At 38.7% G+C, this 21,440-nt stretch overlaps 1 protein-coding gene across 1 annotated transcript in view; it reads right to left on the bottom strand.

Annotated features, from left to right (window-relative positions):
* Positions 1-10,290: 10,290 nt before the first annotated feature.
* LOC117953370 (transmembrane protein FAM155A) overlaps positions 10,291-21,440 on the bottom strand; it is a 78,170-nt gene continuing 67,020 nt past the window's right edge. The window contains exons 2-3 of the mRNA XM_034886329.1: positions 17,856-18,027; positions 10,291-15,817 (exon numbers count right to left, since the gene is read on the bottom strand). Coding sequence (XP_034742220.1) covers positions 15,516-15,817; positions 17,856-18,027 — 474 coding nt within the window. The 3' untranslated portion in view covers positions 10,291-15,515. The remainder of the gene's footprint in view (positions 15,818-17,855; positions 18,028-21,440) is intronic.

The raw sequence follows: 21,440 nt of genomic DNA, 5'->3' as shown, positions 1-21,440 counted from the left end.
TGGAAAAAGGCTGCAATGAAACAAAGAGTGAAAAATTTAAAGGGGTCTGAATACTTTCCGTACCCACTGTATCTCTCCGTGTAATATCATTTGATTGTGTCCAGGCGATATTCTGCCAGCAGCAGTTTCCGTTTAACATTCTGTAAGTGGCAACCACTACTGGCATGACTGTTTCCATAGCAGCTCTACAGAAATGTTGTTACAGCCTCCATTTTGTCAGCACTGTGACCAGTTTACAAGCATTTTTATCTAACATTATTCACAAGTACTCAATTTCTTGTAGCTGTTTTGTAACCCTATGCCATTTTTGATATTAATTTTTTTTCTGTGATTGGTTTAGTAACCAAGCTGGCCTGGATACAGTACTTGCTCTGCCTGATTAAAAAAATAGGTTGCGAATACATACATTTTAGGTAGCAATTTTGCCCTTGACTAGATTAGTTATCGTTAGAACATATACAACATTTATCATTATAGTAGGATTCACAAGAAGTCAATCAAGGTCCTCAAAATTATTACAAGGAAGGACAAAAAAAAGTCTTTGTTACAGAGATTAAATAATTTAAAAAAAAGCCAATGTGTTTCAACCGCAGTATGTTCGCCATGTCATTTTGGAGTGCCTGGATACCGTTTTTCTAAGAGCAACAGACACTGATCTATGTTTGAGTACACAGAGCAACCGGTAATACATTCTTTCTTCCTCATTAGAATTCTAGTCTTGTGCTTAATGTTCTTTCTTTTTTTGTGGTAATTTGTTTTTTCTTAGCATGAGAGATTCATTTGGCAGTTGGTCTAAGGGCCTACTGTTTCTGAATCCGTAGTTTTTCAAATTTACCATTATTATCATTATATAAGTTGTTGTATTAACCAAAACAGTTTTCACCATTTCATATTTGTTTCCAGTAAGAACTTTTTAAGGCCAACGTTCATCATAAGTTTTTATTTGAAGTGTATTTTGCTTTCTGACCCAACATACATAATGAGGAAAAAGGATGCATAACTAAAAATAGGAAAATGTATTTTCAAAATGATATCTGGATGAGGATGGGCGATCTACATCAGTGTTTGCATGTTACAGCATGCCTTGACACTCTTTGTGCTCTAAGCGTGCCTGTCCCTAGAACACACTGTAAAAAACACAGTTTCTGTAGACAGCCCAGGTTCTACAAACAAAAATAAATTGTGCCAACCTGGACCATGAAGCACACACAAACAATGTCCCAGTGTTCCAGCCAATAACCAAGAACAAGGATTTGGGGGCGGGGGTGGGGGCGTAGAAGCACAGAATGGACTGAGATGAGGAGGAGGGAGGTGCAATTTAGTCTAGTTTTGTTTGAAAATACTGAACTGAATGTCAGCAAGAAGTAACGTCACCCAACATTGCTAAGAGCACCCTTAACTTTTCTGGCATGCAAAAAAAGTGCTTTTTTTCAACATTCTCATTTTACATTGGGGTTTCTGTTGTGTAGCCCACAACATACCAGGGTTGTGTATTACTTTGTCGAACCTTTTTGAAGATTTTGTTCAATGATATGGCCGTGTAATTGTTTCATCAGCGTAATTTGAGCCGTGTTAAGACTCAGTGGGTGGCCCAATAAAATAAATGACTGCATGGGTCTTCTTTTTCTGGCACAAACATGAACAAACATGAGTACCTATGCTTAAGCTTTGACTCATGTAGCATGGTGATGAGCCAATACAAGTTAGATATGTTGACAATATCAAAAGTAGCACAGCTCTACCCTCTTATGAACAGTATCATATGTAATACTTGCAATATTTTTCATGCTCCATTATCATTAAAAATCTTTATTGATTGCACCCTTTACCCAGAGCAGATGTCATGTTTATGGAAATATCCAGAGTACTTTGGATGAATTTACAGAAATTTCGAGCTTTGCTTTGCTCTACACAGCATTCTACGTCACGTTCTTTCTTACATACACTTCATGACTCAATTTAAGTTGAAGGTTCAATCTTTACTAATGAGTTAATCATAATCAGTCGTGCCAATCCCATGATTAGGTTGGTATCCTGTTATCAACTGTGTGACGTACTGAAGGTGCATATCTTTGTGTGTATGGGTGAGTTTCTTTTGGTGGGGATGGTTTTGCTGAAAGGAAGTCACGTGATGCCATCATTATGAACGTTCATGTTGGAGCTACCATTGGATTCATGAGCAATAGTTTCATTTCCTATTATGATGGTTTCTTACACACTTGGTGTGGTATATTATTACTATGTGTGATTCATTGTGGGCACCAGTTCCCCTGAGGCCACAGGAGCTGATTACTTGTGTGGCGGCCGCTCTTTAGGTGTGTTCCTGCAGACATATAGCCTACACAGTATGAGAACTGTGTCTTGAGAAATAAACACCAGGCATGTAATCAAGCTATATGCAATAAATGAATAGCATGTACTGAGTAGGTTTAAAGTAATAATTTAAGAAACTACCAGCATGTAGATATCAAGGCCATGGTGAAGAGCCCAGTGTAACATTGCATTGTGATTTAGCTAAAGATGACAGTTGTTTATTGATTATCTATGTATTTAGTAATTTTACGTGTATTTTTAGATATTGATTGAGAATTTTCCTCCCATGGACATTGAACATTTTCCCATGAATTTTGTAATTTGTGCAGTCTGTCACACAAAAATCTCCTAATGTTGATGTTCTCCTAAATTCTCAGTCATTGTTGTTTATTTGTATGCCCCGAGCCTGCATGAACAGCTCATTATGGGCAGATATTTTAACTTATCCTAACATTGTAGGAAAAGGACAGGTGTTACAAACAACATTATTGTGGATTCTGTTCTATTCAAGTGTCCTGTTGTGACGGTGAGCCAACATACATACCATGAAACTGAAGAATGTTTAATAAACTTTGACTTACTTGAATTGAGGCAGTTCAATTCAATTCAGCTGTTATTCATTTTATTAGTCACCACTGTGCTTTCCTGATGTGCCATGTCAAAATATTTTCTGTTGGAAAGGACAGTCCTTGGAAACCCAACATTGTGTTGATGCTAGGCCTTTAGGAACCAGGTGCTGGGCCTTTAGGAACCAGGTGCTGGGCCTTTAGGAACCGGCTTAGAGGTTATCAAGATCACATGAAATAACAGTTTTGTAACTTGATTTAAGAAAGCAAATATGCTTTCATGTTCTTCTGCAGTGTGGAAACAACATTATGCAAGTCTCACCGTAAATGCTCCCGTTTTATGCATCGTAGACACAGTTAGCTCATGATCCGCCAGCCGGCTGATGTCTGCAGCAGATGGCATTAGAAACAGATGCTATCAGTCAGGGTTCAGCTCCATTTGTGCTAGAGTTCCCGGGGAATATGAGGACCCAAAAGCGGAGATAGGCAGGCAGGCAGGACAGCGTCGAATACAAGGATTTATTTAACAAAAGAGTCCAAGACAACACAGGGATCCAAATAGCAAAAACAAACGACACAAGAAAAAAAAGAAAAGTCCAAAAAACATTCGAACAAGTAAGAAGAAAAAAACGCTAAGCACAACAACAGGAGCCAGAGACAAACAAACTCACCAAACGAACACGAAAACACTACAATGATCTGTCAAAGGACAAGGGGCCCAAAAAGACTAAATACACTTAGTAACGAGGAAACGAGAGGCAGGTGACACAAGGGCTGGGAAACAGGTAGAAAACATTGGATAACCACAGGAGTGGGAAAACACAGGAAGTAAAACTATGCATAACAAAACAGAAAAGCAAGACTGTCAAAACAAAACAGGAAACAGAACAGATAATCACTGGGTGATACAAGACCGGAACTACAACTTGACAAGACACGGGAGCAAACACGGACTATAAAATGAAACAGTAAACAGAGTTATAAAACAGAGAACAAAACCTAAAAGACAAGACATGACACCAAAAACATCAGAACATGGGTCTATTAACTGATGCTCAATGTGACCTGTGTATGAGTGTGCATGTGTTAATGCATACATACATTTGTGGAGAGAGAGAGAGAGAGAGAGAGAGAGAGAGAGAGAGAGAGATGAATGTGTGTGAGTGTCAGTCTAGAATTAATGTAATCCCTCTACCCCTGTTAAAACCACTGAAAACTACTCATTAAATCGGCATGGCCACTTGTTTCTGTTTCTCTGCTTATGTTCATGTGTGTGTGTATGTGTGTGTGTGTGTGTGTGTGTGTGTGTGTGTGTGTGTATGGGATTAGTTTATTAAAAAAACTAGTCATACAACGGAGAGCTAGACAGACGGCAGCATTTTACCCCATTGCCCACTTACTTAAAAATCTTCTGTCCTTCCAATGGCCTCTGACCTCCTCAGTGACTGTGATACAGCTTGCAGACTGGCTAAGCTGGAACAGTAATCCCAAAATGAACAGGACATTAATGGAAAAACATTTTGTTCATTGACGAGAACTGTAACAAGAAAAAGCAAAGCGATGCTTCGAAGAGCACATTTTGATTCAGTGGTCTCGCTTTGTGATTTCTTTGTGACCCAGAAGTCACACAGAGTAAGAAAATCTGGGATTGATATAGGGGGCTCTATTACGTCACGGTAACTGCAGAAAACTTCTTATCCAACTTTTGAAGATTTTCAGCTCTCAGAAGGCACTGAATCTCTCTGGGGAGAATGGCATGTGGCTCCAACTCTCCATTATGCTAACTTTTGTAAGGGTATAAACACTCAGCTCTGCATAGCTAAAAATGTAAGTATAACAGAAACATATTTCTATGGGTAATACATGGAGGAGAAATAAAAAAAGTTCATTTTATTTTGCATTACTCTCACTCAGCACCCCATCTTCACAGAAAAAAAAAGAAATGTAGAAATGTTTGCAAAGTTATTAAAAAAGAAAAACTGAAATATATGAGTATTCAGACTCTTTGCTGTGACACTCATAATTAAATCACATGCAGTACGTTTCTTCTGATCCTCCTTGAGATGGTTCTAGTCCTTCATTGGAGTCCTGCTTTGTGTAATTAAAATGATTGGACTTAATTAGGAAAGCCACACACCTGTCTATATAAGACCTTACAGCATGTCAGAGCAAATAAGAATCATGAGGTTGAAGAAACTGCCCAAGGAGCTCAGACACAGAACTGTGGCAAGGAACAGATTGGCCAAGGTTACAAAACAGTTACTGCAGTACTCAAGCTTCCTAAGAGCACAGTGGCTTCCATAATCCTTAAATGGAAGAAGTTTGGGACAACCAGAACTCTTTCTAGACCTGGCCGTCAAACCAAACTGAGCAATCAAGGGAGAAGAGCCTTGGGGGGAGAGGTAAAGAAGAACCCAATGATCTCTGTGGCTGAGCTCCAGAGATACAGTAGGGAGATGGGGGAAAGTTGCACAAAGTCAACTATCACTGCAGCCCTCCACCAGTCGGGGCTTTATGGTAGAGTTGCCTTACAGAAGCCTCTCCTCAGTGCAAGACACATGAAAGCCTGCAAAGAGTTTTGCCACCTTTGCCACTTGCAGATAGATATCTTGGAAGAAAACCTCATCAGAGTGCTCAGGACCCCAGACTGGGCCGAAGCTTCACCTTCCAACAAGACAATGATCCTAAGCACACAGCTAAAATAACAAATGAGTGGCTTTGGAACAACTCTGTGACCATTCTGGTCTGGCCCAGAAAGAGCCCTGACCTAAACCCAATCAAGCATCTCTGGAGAGACCCAAAAATGGCTGTCCACCAACGTTCACCATCCAACCTGACGGAACTGGAGAGGATCCCCAAATCCAGGTGTGAAAAACTTGTTGCATCGTTCCCAAGAAGACTCATGGCTGTATTGGCTCAAAAGGGTGCCTTTACTCAATACTGAGAAAAGGGTCTGAATACATATGACCATGTGAAATTTCAGTTTTTCTTTTTCAATAAATTTGCAAAACTTTCTACATTTCTACAGAACCGTTCTCTTACAGGCCAGCGCCCTGTCATTCAATATGTGTGTGTGTGTGTGTGTGTGTGTGTGTGTGTGTGTGTGTGTGTGTGTGAGAGAGAGTGCAAGGAATACAAGACAAAGAGACACAAGCAGCAGACACAGCACAGACAGCAGGAGCAGTACCAACACAAGGCACTGTGAAACAATGCCAAAAAAAGGAGATAATGGTAAGAGAATAAAACCTCCCTTCCACGTATTTACTGGTGTTTGTGCTATGTAGCTATAGGCTGAGTGTAGGCGTATGATAAAAAGGACAGTTGACTGGCCCTGAGTTTTTCCTTTGCAGGCTTGTCTGGAGAAGAGGACCGAGGCTCCTGGGCATGCAGAGGAACCAGGGACCCATTGTTTTAGCCTGTCGTTTTTACTTTGCATTGTTTTAACAGATATAGATACATGTTTTGGACTTGTGTCTCTTGTTGTAGTTGAGGATTATGCTGTTTTTAATATTTTTATGAATATTTTTCCCGATGAAAAGAACCTGGCTTTTAATGTTTTTTAAGTTCTTCCAGTTGTGGCAGATGTGAGCTGTGAACAAGGAGAATTTGCACAAATGTACTGATGAAATGTAAGGTATCTTTGACACATCTAGGATAACTCTTGCCTCCAGTTTCCAGTTTCCAGTCTTTTGTTGAGCCGTGGTTTCACATCCTGGATCTCTGTACATAATGCACTGACCTACAATTAATCACAAAGCTGGAAGATAGGAAATATGCATGTTTCTCAATATGATGCTGTGTTCCCATTACATTTGCATTAGTCACAGCAAACTATAAGGAGAAAATTGTTACATTCATTTAATTGCCTGTGAATATCAGCATATCTTGCTTGAATACTGAACAAGCTATACTATAAAAAACAACACAAAGAAACAAATGATTGTGTGCCACACACAGTGTGTTCTACCAGACCTTCTGATTGCATTGAGTTAATATTAGAACGTTGGGCATGTCTTTGTTTAAGGAGTTCAACCAAGTTATTTTGGAGCGGCAGTATGTTTTATTGTGTTTTGAGCTGTGCCTTTTCTGTCCATGCTGTTAAATGCACACTTTATCTCTGGTAGCTTTTCCAAAAAATGCCAAACACACAAAAGAGTAAATTTCCTCAATATAGAATTTTACTGTTTAAGAATTTGTTTGTTGTAAAATGTTTCAGTAGTAATTAAAGAGGCTCCATCATTTCTGGGTAGCAGGGAGACCCGGGCCTCTGAATCACTAGGACAATCGGACTGAAAGCATTTTAAAAAAAAGAAAATGAAAAAAAAAACATACACAAGGAGCTGTGTTGGTGTGGGCGTTGCTTCAGGCACTGGTTGTAAGACAAAGTAACACGACCCAGGAAGCATAGTTGGAGTGCAACATTCAGAAATTTGTAGGATTTTACAAGTGGGGAAAGTTATCACAGTGAAAGGGAATTACCTCTGCTGAGGTGAGTCATGGAATCTAGCTATGTACTCTGTTGGCCTAACCTCAATCTTTGGACACAGAACCACTTACAAAACCTTATTCTATGTATTTTCTTAGCATTAGCATTGCATGGTTTGTACCATGAAGTAAAACCGTCTTGTGTCCAGCTTTCTTCACCGTTGCAAAGGCTCCCTAAGCTGTGTGTTTCAATGTGAGTGACTGGCTTTGCTTACACATGTCCTAGGTATACGTGCATGCATGGGTCTAGATAGCTACAGATGATAGGGACAAGGAAAGAGCGATAACTAACATGTGTTATTGAGAGTCAGCGCTAAAACTCAAAGTAGGTTATTTCTTCTCATATGCGGATGTAAATTGAGTGGAACGTTCAACTGATAGAGAGAGATGCATGCTGGAGAGATTGCTTCTGCATGACAACCAAATATCATCCACTCTGGATTTGAAGGATTTTGACTGCATGTGTTTGCACTATTTTCATCCAAACTGCATTTTTATCTACGCTTTCTCCCATTCTTTGTCCTGAGACTCATTGAGGGTTAAAGGTGTCAGGGGTACAAAGTACAACATAGCAATAACCCTGTAGAACATTTGTATGCTGCATTCCCTGGTGTATCAAAAGATGAAGTCATTTAATTTTTAATATGTAAAAGCCTACAGATCACAGAAACAATGGACTGGTGAATTTAAAGTCAAGGATGCAACGTTGCTTCTTTTAATGTCACTGGTGGTTTCCCTCTCCTTCCTTCATCCAGGGAGACCTACAGATTGGGTGCGCTTCATCAGTAACCAATGACAATAAGAATGTGCCACTCAAGCTGCCGTAAGCAACATTCACGACACAGTCCCCAATTCTGCTCGTATAATTAACTAAGCATCTGTTTAAGTATGCCTCATCTATTTAGCGCTCAACAGTTACCACAACTGATGTTAGCAGTGACCACAACACATGTCAGCAATGATGTGTGCTTGTGTTTAGATTTTTACTGAGGCAGATCATCTTCTTAAATCCCTGCAGTCCTTAGGTAGCTTTCCTCCCATCCGTCTTGTTATAAAACCTGAACTCTGCTGCAAAAACAAGTGCAAGAAAAAACCAGGAGGATGCGCAGTAGCATGCAGGCTGGTGTAAACGGGAAAAAGCATGTCTTCTTTCAGCCAAGCTCAGCTCAGCGTAGCTCAGTGGTTCTGCCCCGCCATTTAGCCCAATTTCTGTCTTTTGACTTGAGGGTGGTTTGGGATTTAAAGCAAAACACACATGTAAAGGATTTCTGTTTTCAAAAGCCGTTGAGAAATGTATTGTTTTTTCCTAGGGCCATGTTGCCTGGAAAAAGCTGACAACAATGTAAATGTCTAAGTGATATTCTATTTCCTTCAATGCCTGCATAGTACTGACCTCTGTTGGTGGGTGTATGCACAGAGTTGGCGTTCACATCCAAGATCTCCTGTCATTAAATATTGCACTAAAGGATTGTTGTTGATTTCAAAATCGGCATCAATGACATATTTCTCTTTATTCTACTACTACTACTACTACTCTATCAGTAGTCATGTACATGTACAAATACATGGCCTTTCAACAGCACACATATACACACTCACAACGTCTGTGGTCTGAGTGTCAGGCGGCGGAATATTAGATGCTGACTATTGGCAGGCTACTTGAGGATTAGGCGGATGAGCTCATCTACTCCAACAAACTGAAATAGAAATTAGGGCTTTAATCCGAAGTGGAAGAGCTACTGGCACAAAGTGGAATGTATCCAATTTGGTATTGTACCTACATTTTGTAATCCACCTTTACAGAAGCATGCAGCCCATCTCATTGACCCACAATAATTTAATCCATGCAAGGTGACACATTTAATGTGCCACAAAAAGTGGTCATGGGGGGGGGTCAGTGACCCCCTCCATCATAACATCAGTGATGCTCATTAAACAGCTGAAGAAATGCATGTGCAGTTACTTAACATTTTAAAAGGTGGTCAGACTGGTCTCAGCAGGTCTCATTCAGCAGTTTCATAATGTGTGACTGGATGCTTAACTGAGCTCAGAGTGAAGGTGCATACTTTAGCTATGTGGTATACATTTAATGAAGTAAATACTTAATATACAGTGGTGTGAAAAAGTGTTTGCCCCCTTCCTCATTTCCTGTTCCTTTGCATGTTTTTCACACTTAAGTGTTTCGGAACATCAAACCAATTTAAACAATAGTCAAGGACAACACAAGTAAACACAAAATCCAATTTGTAAATGAAGGCGTTTATTATTAAAGGTGAAAAAAAATCCTAACCATCATGGCTTCATGGCAAAAAAATGTTCACCTTTAATAATAAACACCTTCATTTACCTTTTTCTTGTACATGGATGGATACAACAAATGTAGGGGGATTTGTTAAGGATTTTATGGTATTTTTTAATGAATAGTGATCTAAAAGTGAATAAAATGGTAAGTAAATCATAACTTTTAAGCAAAATACCGTATTAATAATATAATAATTTCTTTATTTCATAGTTAAATACTGACAGGTGATTTTTTATTTAAAAAAAAATCTTGTCCTCTAGACAGCTGACAACACACATGACCTTTTCTGAATGTGACGTCATTGTTGTCCACCAGCATCATCAGTGATCATAAGCTGTTGTCAGCACCAACACGTCTGCAGAAAATATGTCATATGATTGCTGTGTCATCATCGCGTGGGTTATTGAGAGGTTGAGTAAATAGCAGATTCAGACAATGATAACAACGGTTTGGAAGCTCGTCCTCATCTTTTGCCCCCTAGTTCAACCATATCTTGTAGGTATAAACGTTGCCCCTTTCATTATTCATTTATTTAAGCCTTTGACATAAAAATACAAAAACTCTCAACGCTGTTTTTGCATCTGAAATGGAACAATATCACATCATACAAAAACCCAACAGAGGAACAGATTATATGTCTGTATTTATTTTCATCAGAACACAATTTTAATCATTGTAGCAGTAGTTTTCATACTTTTTGAAAAGATCATGACTTGAGACTGTTTTATAAATCATTTCATCAAAGTTGTTTGTAAAAAAATTAAAGAAGTTACTTGAACTAAAGCATTTATAATATTACAATATACTGGTAGTATAATAGTAATCATAATAATCATAATCGCAATGATACTTCTATATGACTTTGAACCTTTTTCATTTCTATAATCATAAATCTTTCGCTTTCACACACACAGAACCACAACCTTTCACAATAAGGTTGGGAAGCTGAGGACGAGTCTATAGGTTAAACCTCACCACATTCTCTTTCAACGTCAATGATTTCAGATGCTTGAAATAAAAAAAAAGGAATAATTAGAAGAAGAAGAAGAAATTAACAGCATGACATCAACTTAAAATACACAAGGAAACCTGGACGCAAAGACATACATTGTTCAGCATACTAGGGAACATATTTACAACCAAAAAAGGAATGGGCTTCTGCATAGATCCACAGGATAGAGAACGGAACTATTGGGAAAACAGAGAGAGGCTGAGAGGGAGTGAAAGAGGGCAATATGTGTGTACATACATACATTTGGTGGTGAGTGCACATGGGGGTTACGGGCAATAGGCATAAATAGTCTATATGTGCAGGGGAAAAACACAAAATAATTTTTTGTGGGTTGGTGTTATGGAAAATGACAAACCATACCCAACGACTGCTACAGACCATTGTCAGGGATCAAGTCTGAATCTATAGGACCCTATACAATTTCTTCTCAGTATAATGCAGTAAAAAGTGACAAACCAAAACACAAAACAGATAAAATGATTACAGCGGAGTAACTGTTGCGTGCAAGCCTGCATTACCAACTAAAGTCAAATTAGAGATTTACATCATTCAAATCTAATTCTATTAATGTATGGAAGAAACCTTGCGCGCAGGCTTCATCCTTGGTGCTAAGATATCTGAAGTGGCATGAAGGCCTACACATATGCACAGCATTCCCAGTTGTGGGACCAGCGTGCATTTCTGAATGTAAAGCAGACATGGTTTATTGTATGAATACATGTCCATCAGTTGGTTTGTGATGGCTGTTACATCACAGCATGAACTGCTGACATAGTAGGCAGAATGAAATCACATGTATGACTTAAAGATATCCCTTACTGTACATCTGTTTGGATTGTGAGAGGCTTGTGAGATGCAATCTGTTGATTGATAACATGGCACATTTCTCTGACAGTGACGGACCCTGTTTTCCTCATTCTGTCCATTATGTTTGATCATGAAAAGCAGCGTGTGATGTCAGATTAAAATTGGCTTTATATTTTACCAAAGAATAAAGTATGCTTTGGCACCAGTTTCAGGTCATTCTCCACTTCATTCCCCTGCCCTTCTCTACACTCATACTCAGTTCAGACCAAGGTTGGGGTTTCTTATATTAGACAAGTGCAGTGGAAAACGAGTTCTACCCCTACCCTAGTCTGTTTTGGGTCTTGGGGCATTGACACAGTTATTATGTATTCTACTGTATGTGGTAATGGTTTCATACTACAGTCCATGCAACTTTAGGGCTGCAGTGAATGAGACAACTAATGTAGCAGGTCCATGTAGGTCTAAAGACAATGCTGGTTTGCCTCACCTGTCCTGCAGGCCTTTTCTGTATATGCCCACACACACACATGCACGCACTCACACACACACACACACACACACACACACGCGCACACACACACACACGCGCACACACACACACATACACACACACACGCACACACGCACGCACGCACGCACTCACGCACTCACACACACACACACACACACAGACACACACACACACACACACACATTACTTTTTCCTCCAGAGCTCGGCCTTCCTGATTCCTGTGTATGAATGACACTGCTTGTGTAATGACAGTCTTTGTGTGATAGGTCTTCGGCAGCAGCAGCAGCAATATAAAAGAATAAAAATATCTCCATCTACTGGTAACCAATAGCAGCATTTTTCTGTCACTGACTGCGGCCATCCAAGATGGGCATGGGTGTACTCTTCTGAATGTCAATGACTATTTCATGAAAGCGGTAATGGTAATGGTTCTGGTCTAAACTGAATTTATGTCAAAATAAGCCAACATACTGGTTATATATGAATATTGATGTATTTTAAATCCTCATATAAGCTGTATAATAAAATTCTTGACATCAGATTGGACATCTCATATAAGAAATCAGAGTGGAAAAGAATGCATTCAACAACATATTTTGTATCTTCAAATACCTGATGTCACAGCCTTGTTCATCGAAGAGACAAAAGAAAATCGAGAAACTAAAGAAGAAGTCAGCCCTTGAGGTCATACCATTCCTGTGACATTCCAAGTGTCAGCTGACTTGGACAATTATCAGGCTATGCCATTAGTGCTAACTCAAACAGTGATGCTCCTTACTCCGTATTTGTTTTTGTTCCTGCTCTCCAGCAACAGCCAGTGGAATGCCTCTGTACTGCAGGTATAAAAGCTTAAAATAAAACAGGAAGTGAGCCAAGTTTTACCCTTTGTCTTCTAACAATTGGGATGTGAATGTGGTTTAGTGTGTCCGACTGTGTTGATGATGATGCTTGTACTGTATATCTTAATAAGCCCTTTAATTAATGAGACATTAGTTTGATGTTTTGAGGAGAAAAGTAGAGGACAGTGGGCATGCTACAGGAACTGATTTGGGATCAGATGTGGAGTGCTGAGTGAGGACATTCAACAAAAGCGACATACATTGCAAAGAGCCTCCACATGCAGTTCATTAAAGTTGGTTACACATTTGGATTCAACAGAAACAAGTGTCTGTTAATGATATGTAGAGTGTCATTCCATACGTACTATATGGCCAGGGAACGGGTAGTATAATACATCCACTGTATTAGTAGACTAGGAATATTCCTTTATGCTACTAAAAATAGCATGTTACCTTTTCTAGTTAGACTTTCACATTTTATCTTCATAATAACTGCATGAGACACCTTAAAGGTATCATCCAGTCATCATGATTCCTGTAAATAAAAAGGCCTGAGGTTAAATTGACACCACTGATATAGATGAATGTCAGTTTTGTTTCAAAAATTGAGTTTTTGTTTGAGCGATGGTACAATAAAAATATTAGTACTTTAACTGCTGGGCACCAGCAGGGAGAAAGAGAAGAACCAAGGATCTTGAGGCAGAAGAGATTAAGGAACGTTCAATCCCCATTGTTTTTAGTTGTGGATATTATTTGGACTGGGTTGTAACTTTACATTTTTTAAACTAAAATAACAAAGGTTTCTTTGTCTGGAACAACAGTGGATATTACACATTGATCTGGTGCTTTAATCTTGATGTTGGTTAACTTTGTTGAGCAACGTTGCTGATAAGTGACCACAATCTGAATGATTTTTTGTAAAACGCCTGAAATAACATCTTTGGTTAAGACAAGCTTAACAGTTTTATGTTTTGTTTCATGAGATAAAATCCTATCTGTCCTTTTTTGTTTGCTGTAATCAAACAACTCTTTTAACTCTTTAAAAAATGAACAATCTATAGCAAAATGTTCATGTTATTTTCAGGATTTTAATAATTAACAGTTATTTAGGGTATACACTTTTATCAACTAGAGTTATTAAATGACAATGGACCAAAAATTACCAACCCAATGATAATATCCCCTCCTAATTTTTTCAGTATTTTAATTAAAAGCTTTCTAAATTTCTGTTAATTTGTTATTATGTAGAATTAATTTGATTCAATTTGTTCAAGTGGCTCAGCCCTATGGTAGTGTTAACATGAAGCTTGAATATCATTATGGTTTGATACAGCTTGGGTCTTACTTTTATAGTTTTTGTCATCAGTTTTATTGATTATGATAAGATTTTACTTAACCAAGTAACTGCTGAGATCAAGCAACACACTAACTAACCCAACATTACTACATTGAAGCTTGATGGGGAAAGAAACTCAGTCAGATGACATTTATTAAACGTATTATAGATTATAGCTATCAGTTTATTTGTATTTGGTGTAAAACTAAAAGTGAGTGCACCCAAAATGATTACAATAATCTTTCATTATACAGGAAAACTGTGTGTACACAGTCAGCCTTCATTTTATTTGCCATGTAAGTCTTTTCCCCTGTCAGACTTCAGTGAAATGAATCATATTCAAAACTATTAAAATAAGTCCCAAGGAGTAATAAGATTGAGATATCAATTAGCCATTTTGTAAGAATACATGCTGTTTTTTTCTTGTGTGCACAGTTCAGCAGATGTTAGCTTTTTGCTGATGCTAATTTTTGAAATGTTTAGATCTGTGTTAATAGGTGAATATTATCTCACAAAACAAAGAGTAGGAAAACCATAAACCTCCGTTAAACACAGTCCTTATTATGGACATCAAAACCACATTCAAAACCCAGTCAAGTTTGGATGGGATTGTGGCCAACAAATCAGCATGACAGAGCTATAGGAAGTGACATCTTGGGGGGGGCTCCACAAAAACATCACCGCTGCAACAGCCTGTTAGCTAGACTTTTAGGGTACAAGTCAGCAATACACACTCACCCTCCCATACATTCACATACACACATGTGTAAAAACATGCATGCATACACACTCTCACGCAAACCCACACACACACAGTAAATCTAAAAACACAAACCATTGCACACACTCTTGCAGTTAATCTTTTTTTTTTACACATTGTCTGTCTTATTTAAAGAACGCATTTCTTCCTGTATGAGAGAACCAGAAACAAACACAAAGGGTGAACTTTAGAAAGAGAATATGATTGTGTTATTCCATAGTCAGCCAGTGCAACAGAAACCAATAATTGAGACACAGTGTAAAAAAAGCATAGTGAGATAAACTCAGCCATGGGAAGCCGACCTTCCCACTCAACAAAGGCTATGGCATTGTCCCCTTCGTATCTAAGGGACTGGTTGAGTCCCTTAGTATGTCTGTTTGTTTACTTATTTATTTGTTTTGATTGAGTTGTGTGTCTTTCATCTTAAAGCGTCCCACATTTTCCATTTGCCAAAAATCGTTGCAGAATGTCCACAGGCACACAGCTCCAGCCGTTCGCACAACTGTGGCTGTTTTTTTCCACATTGGTTGCCATGGTGAGGGAGTCCCCCACCCCAACAACCTCACATCCTACTGGCAGCTCGATCACTCCTCATTGGCAGGGCTTTCCTCCAGAGGCGTAATTGCGGGGAGGCCCAGTCCTGTTGCATTTTGGGATGCAGTTAGGCTGGCAACAGTGTGTAGAAGGACAAGGACCAGGAGGCAGAGTTTGAGCCTGCTGTTACACAGTCTGCAGGCTGCTGAGGAGCTGAGGGAGGTACGGTGCTGGCATGGTGGGTGAGTTCTTTTCAGGGTCCCCCGGGAACGGTTGTCCACTTTTAAGTCCCACCACACGTCACAGCACTCTGCATTCGGGTCAACACCTGATGGATAGTCCTCCAGCAGCCCTGGGGATTGTTTTGGAGGAGGGGGGAGGGATATAAACAGTTAGCACACACGTTGTTTTAAAGATGCTGCTTGTAGCATTTTTTATAAATCCTCTACTTGCTTCCTGTCACAAAAAGAGTATTGCTGCTTGTCCAGCTTCCCACACAAGCACAGCTTTGAGAACCAAAAGACATAAAAGACAATGAAAGACGAAGCTCAATGAGAAAAAATTACTGTGAACTTAATCATTCTTGAAATTTTCATCTAAAAGCACCGCAGCAAAGAGAACTGCAATATCACAAAACAAGCAAATGAAAAAAAAACATAATAGAGTTAACACAATTTTGTGTTTGTGAATGCTAATTAGCTTTTAGTGTCCCCTTTTTTGTTTTGTGTTTTCCTTAATCTATATTTTTATATATTTTGGATACTCTGACATTTTCTTCTTATATGCCTTAGCTATCCATAATTGTCCAAAAACACATCAATGAGCCCCACTAATACACTGGGAGACAAGGTTTTTCATCATGATAAACATTGGCACTGTTGTTTATGTTGGCTCATTCCTGCATTCACCTCTGTAAGTGCTCACTAATGCTGTGAATGTGTGTTAAACAAATGTACTTTTTACTCTTGTTTGAATAACATTTGGTAAAAACTACTGTGGCCTATAGTTTTAAAAAGATTATGTAGCTTTTTTTTCTTTTTTAAATGTAAGTATATACATATATGTGATCAGTGTTTTTAAGATTTAGTGTAATGGAAGGAATGGGCTTGGGGATGGACTAACACAGTGGTTGTTTGGCCTTCAGTTGATAATACCAAAACAAAAAGAACCTTGCCAGCGACAAAAGATCCAAGCAGCCTTGTTTAGTCTACTTCATAAATACATAAATCATTAAGAATGACCAAACTACAAACTTACACAAAGAGGAAAACAAATACTACTTTTGATTTCTGCCAGACAGTATGTTAATTTCACTTGTTGCTCAACATGACCACCAGATGGCAGCATCAACATGTGATGTAAGAGTGTGTCTATTTATTAATCATTTTCTTGGAACAAAACTGTGCTCACACAGTTATATTATGTACCCCACTCGATCATCTCCCAAGGAGACATAAATCTGGTGCTGATAAAGTTATCAATTTATTCCGGATTTGTGTGTGTTTGTGTGTGTGTGTGTGTGTGTGTGTGTGTGTGTGTGTGTGTGTGCTCATATTGTGTATAACCCTGTAGTCTGGTGATTAAACGAAACATCCTGTAACTGTAAAGTCATGACTGTTGACTTTGTGTGATTGTCAGAGCTTGTGTGTCCTGCTGACATTACTCTCACTATATGCTCATATGTGTTTTCTCATTGTACAGTAAGTAACTGTGGTAGAAAACCATAAGCGTAAATACAAGGTTATATATGAATGCTCTTTAATTTCTGCCTGAAGGGTTTTCCAAATGCATCATAGCATTTTGAGGATAATTGGATGTATGCGTGTTGATAGTGTAATGTAGACATATTAGACCTTATTTGGCATTCTTTTAGAGATATTACATAACTTCCAAGAATTGTTTTCTGTGCATGCATTTATGCAGGAAAGTAGAATAGGTTTTATCATTTATAATATTGTTCCATTTGTATTTCTGCACACTTTATTTAGATCTTTAATAAAGAAATAAAGATCTTATTATTGCAGCATCTCTGTCTCCTGATATTTCATTAATTCACACTCTGCATCAGAAAAGCCTTAACATTACTCAGGCCAAGAGCATGATCCACAGTACATAAGGTGGCCAGAAGAAGTAGAGGTTAGAAAAGCTTGTTGCTCGTAGCTTTGATTCCCAGATTTATGGAAGTAATGCTCTTTTATCCCTCAAATAGTCAACAAAGCACTTCACCCCAACTGCTTAGTTGAGTTGTTGAGTACTTAAGTTACACTGGAAAGCTGAATGTACTGTACTGATGCTAATATTTAAAAAGAAATCTTAAAAAATAAAACAAACACAGAAACTGAAAACAAACAGAAGAATGCATAAAGTGTAAGATGATGTATTGTGTGTACCTGTGCATATAAAACTGGGGCTGCCTCCATGAATGAGATCATCATTGTCGGGCAGGACGAAGGGGCACCGCTGCTGCACCTCCAGGCAATACTGACCACAGGGGATTCGCTTACTGCAGTGCATCTGGGTGGTCTGGAAGTACTGAGAACACAGCCAGGGCTTATAAACCATCTGGTGGGAGACAAAGAGGTGAGGGCATGGGAGAGAGAAAAACAGGTGGGGGGGGAGGGGGTGCAGAGAGAGGATATTGATGAGTTAGCAAGGGTTGCATTGAACACAACACATGCACTCATGCCCAATTTCCCATGTATGTGCATCATCCACGACCTCTGCAGCTATTGATTCACACAGGACTGAGCAGATATCCTGGTGATCCCGATATCCACTGTTTAATGAATGTGGCTTTTGCTGGCCAGCCATAACTTTCTCAGTCAATATACACTATTACCTAACCTCTTCTTCAAACCAACTAAATATCACTGTGTACTGCAGCTGCTTGTTACAGTTTTACATGTTGCCTTCAAATGTTCTAAGTAAAGACAACTAAACTGTTGACGCATCCGCATGATACAAGCCTTCTGTGATCACGCACCACCCCCTCCCTCCTCCACGCAGTTGCTAGTAGCCAAGGAGGACACGGAGGATTAAAAAAATAATCGACTCTTCAGAAGAGGTAATTATCTTCACTTGATCTTGATTTTCTGCACATGAAGGTTGCCGGATGACACCAATTTCTGAATATAGCCCTACTGAGAAATACAGAGAGAGTTCTGTGGAGCTGATAGTCTTAATTAGCTTTGTATCAACTCATTTGGCAATGGCTTTAATGTAACAGATGTTCATTAATACAAAAACGTTACACACTAAATCATTAACTTAACATGCTTATTTTAGACAACATGACTCCAGAGTAATGACTACTAATGTAACTTGATCTGTCTACCGCATCAACTTACTGCTCTCTGTTAATAAAACTTGACCTGATGTCAAGTTTTACCTTGTGTAAAAACTTTCCGGTTTAAAGCAATGGGTTTTTAAATGTTCAGTAAAGTCAACTAATTTGGGATAACATTGTACAACAAAGTGCACAGCTAAACACTTACCAAATTAAGAGGCAATTAAATAAACTTGTCAGGATTTTGCTATTATCCCAATATACAGTTTTTCATATCATACTGTATATTAAACATGACACAGGAATTGTGAATGCTGTGATACGGCACACCCCAAACCTCCAAATCCAAAAATCATAACATATTTGGATTAAAGATTAAAACCTGTTATCACTCTCAAATAAATACAGGGACTAACATTAGACAATAACTAAATATAAGCAACAGTACTCTTTTTGAAGCTATTCAGGATCTGTTTTCATCAGTGATGTAAAATGGGCCCACAGTATGATAAGCAATGACAATTCAGAGAATCAAACAAAAGCAGTCTTCATGACAGCTGAGCAAGTGGGCCTTCAAAAATGAAAACACCAAATGGGATGACCAATTACTACAAAATGACAACTCTTTTAATACATTATAAACAGTAGGCAACAATCTAAGTTATTAATGGTAGCCAATGCTGTTAGGTTTCTTTACATCAGTAATGTTTGCAAACTAACATTTATTATGTAACACAAACACTGGTGCTGTGTTACAATAAATACAAATTACAAATACAAATTGGATTTTAAATTATGGTATGTACAGTTATGTGACACTAGGTCAAATATAAAGCATATTGTCAGAGCAGGGTCTATGTTACGTAATGTTTGAGTGCGGTAATTTGGTAATTTATTCTCACCCATTTTCTCAACGCTACAAGTGCACAATTGGGGACAAATTATTTACGCACCACCTTATATTTCTTTTTCTCAGGCGGTTACCTCATTGTGAAGTATTACCCTCTGCAGTAATTTCCCGGTATTTCCTATGAAACACTCCAGAGAAGACACTTGCTGCAAGGCAAGCCAGCACCTGCTATGAGCTAATCGTCTAAAACTGCACCAAACCATATATTATCACTCCCCCACAAATACTTACAGTACAGAACATTTTGCTATTGTTGTTGGGTGCAAGTGTGTGTGTGTGTGTGTGTGTGTCTGTGTGTGTGTGTGTGTGTGTGTGTGTGTCTGTGGGTGTGTGTGCCAAGAAGAGAAGAAGAGAGAAAGATGTGTATGTTGACATACTTTATAATAGTAATGTAGAGCACATCAGAAATATATACACAAGCGAAATGGAATGGAAAGATATTAATAAAATACGACTGCATGGATAAACAGTATTGGTACATAAGCTTGCCTTCCGAAATGAAATATTAGTCAAACTGAATGTAGATGGTTACAATCCAGCCATCATTGTGACATTCTGGTACCAAAACATCCTTGGTGTTCCTTCAATAAACTGAGATGTCATTTTGTTTTCTGAAATGTATCATATTATTATGTTACTGTGCAAATATTGCTTCAACACAACATGATAATTGCTTGGTTGAATCATCTGTCATGCTTATTGTGTACTGAGAGACGTGTACAATAAGCATGGCTGAACCTGCACATACGGACATTATGCACACATGCACAAATACTGTATTGTAAATTTCTTTGCGGTAACAATTAGATTTCCAGCTAAAGATAAGTTTGCTTCCTAAGGACACCACACAAGCTGCCCTTTTCTCTAGTATATCACTGTGTGAATGTCACAAACAAAAATGACCTAATGTCACATCTGTTACAAAGAACATTAGATAAATATTTCTGATTACCTAACGCTTTATGTGTGAATTTAAGTGTCTGTGTCTGTGTGAGAATACAAGGTTGACTTTTGCATTTTGCTTGTGCTACACATTTTCCACCTCATTTCCTCCTGTTCCAAGTGTTTGGACAACTTCTCATCCTGTAGCTGTCAGCAAGGGAAGATAAAGACAAACTGGGCATAATTCAGCAGCATATCACATTACACTAACAATGTCACTGGCAATGAATGTCAAGTAGTGTCTTTTTTGTTATTACATAATCAGACAATTCCCCCACTCAGCAGCCTTTCAGAAACAACATTAAAGTCGAGATGTGTCTGTTTGCACTGAGGCTCACAGACATAAATCATATAGCTCAATTATCAATAATAAAAAAGAAATTGTCTTTAAATAGCTTTTTAGCTTTGACTTGAGCCTAAAGGTCTCATAAGTGGCAACCATTTTCATTTCACAATTCCTTACATTAGAAATGAAGCCAGTATGTAGTAATGCTTATTTACAAGAACAAAGCAGATTAGTAAGTTGGATCTAGCGGACACCTAGCAACTAGTACAAAAAAGGGCAAGCGTGCCCTGTGAGCCTGCCATTCAGCCAGACATCTGTCTGAAGTGCAACAGGTGTGGTGTAGAAATCACGTCTCTCTTTGGCCCTTTGCTACACAGTCATGTCCTTCTGCACCCAGTCCCACTTAGTGAAGCCCACTGCTGCTTCTGCACAAAATATCTCCACTACCTCAACCATCCGTCTACAGTAGACCCATGACAAGTAATTTATCATCCTGCTGTCAAATCCCACAGAGGAAAAAAAGACCGCAAGTGGCGTGATTGAGATGGGTG

Source organism: Etheostoma cragini, chromosome 11 (genome assembly GCF_013103735.1).
Source record: "Etheostoma cragini isolate CJK2018 chromosome 11, CSU_Ecrag_1.0, whole genome shotgun sequence".
Lineage (NCBI taxonomy): Eukaryota > Metazoa > Chordata > Actinopteri > Perciformes > Percidae > Etheostoma > Etheostoma cragini.
The sequence above is the reverse complement of the archived record's forward strand: the minus strand, read 5'-3'. Positions and strand labels throughout refer to the sequence as shown.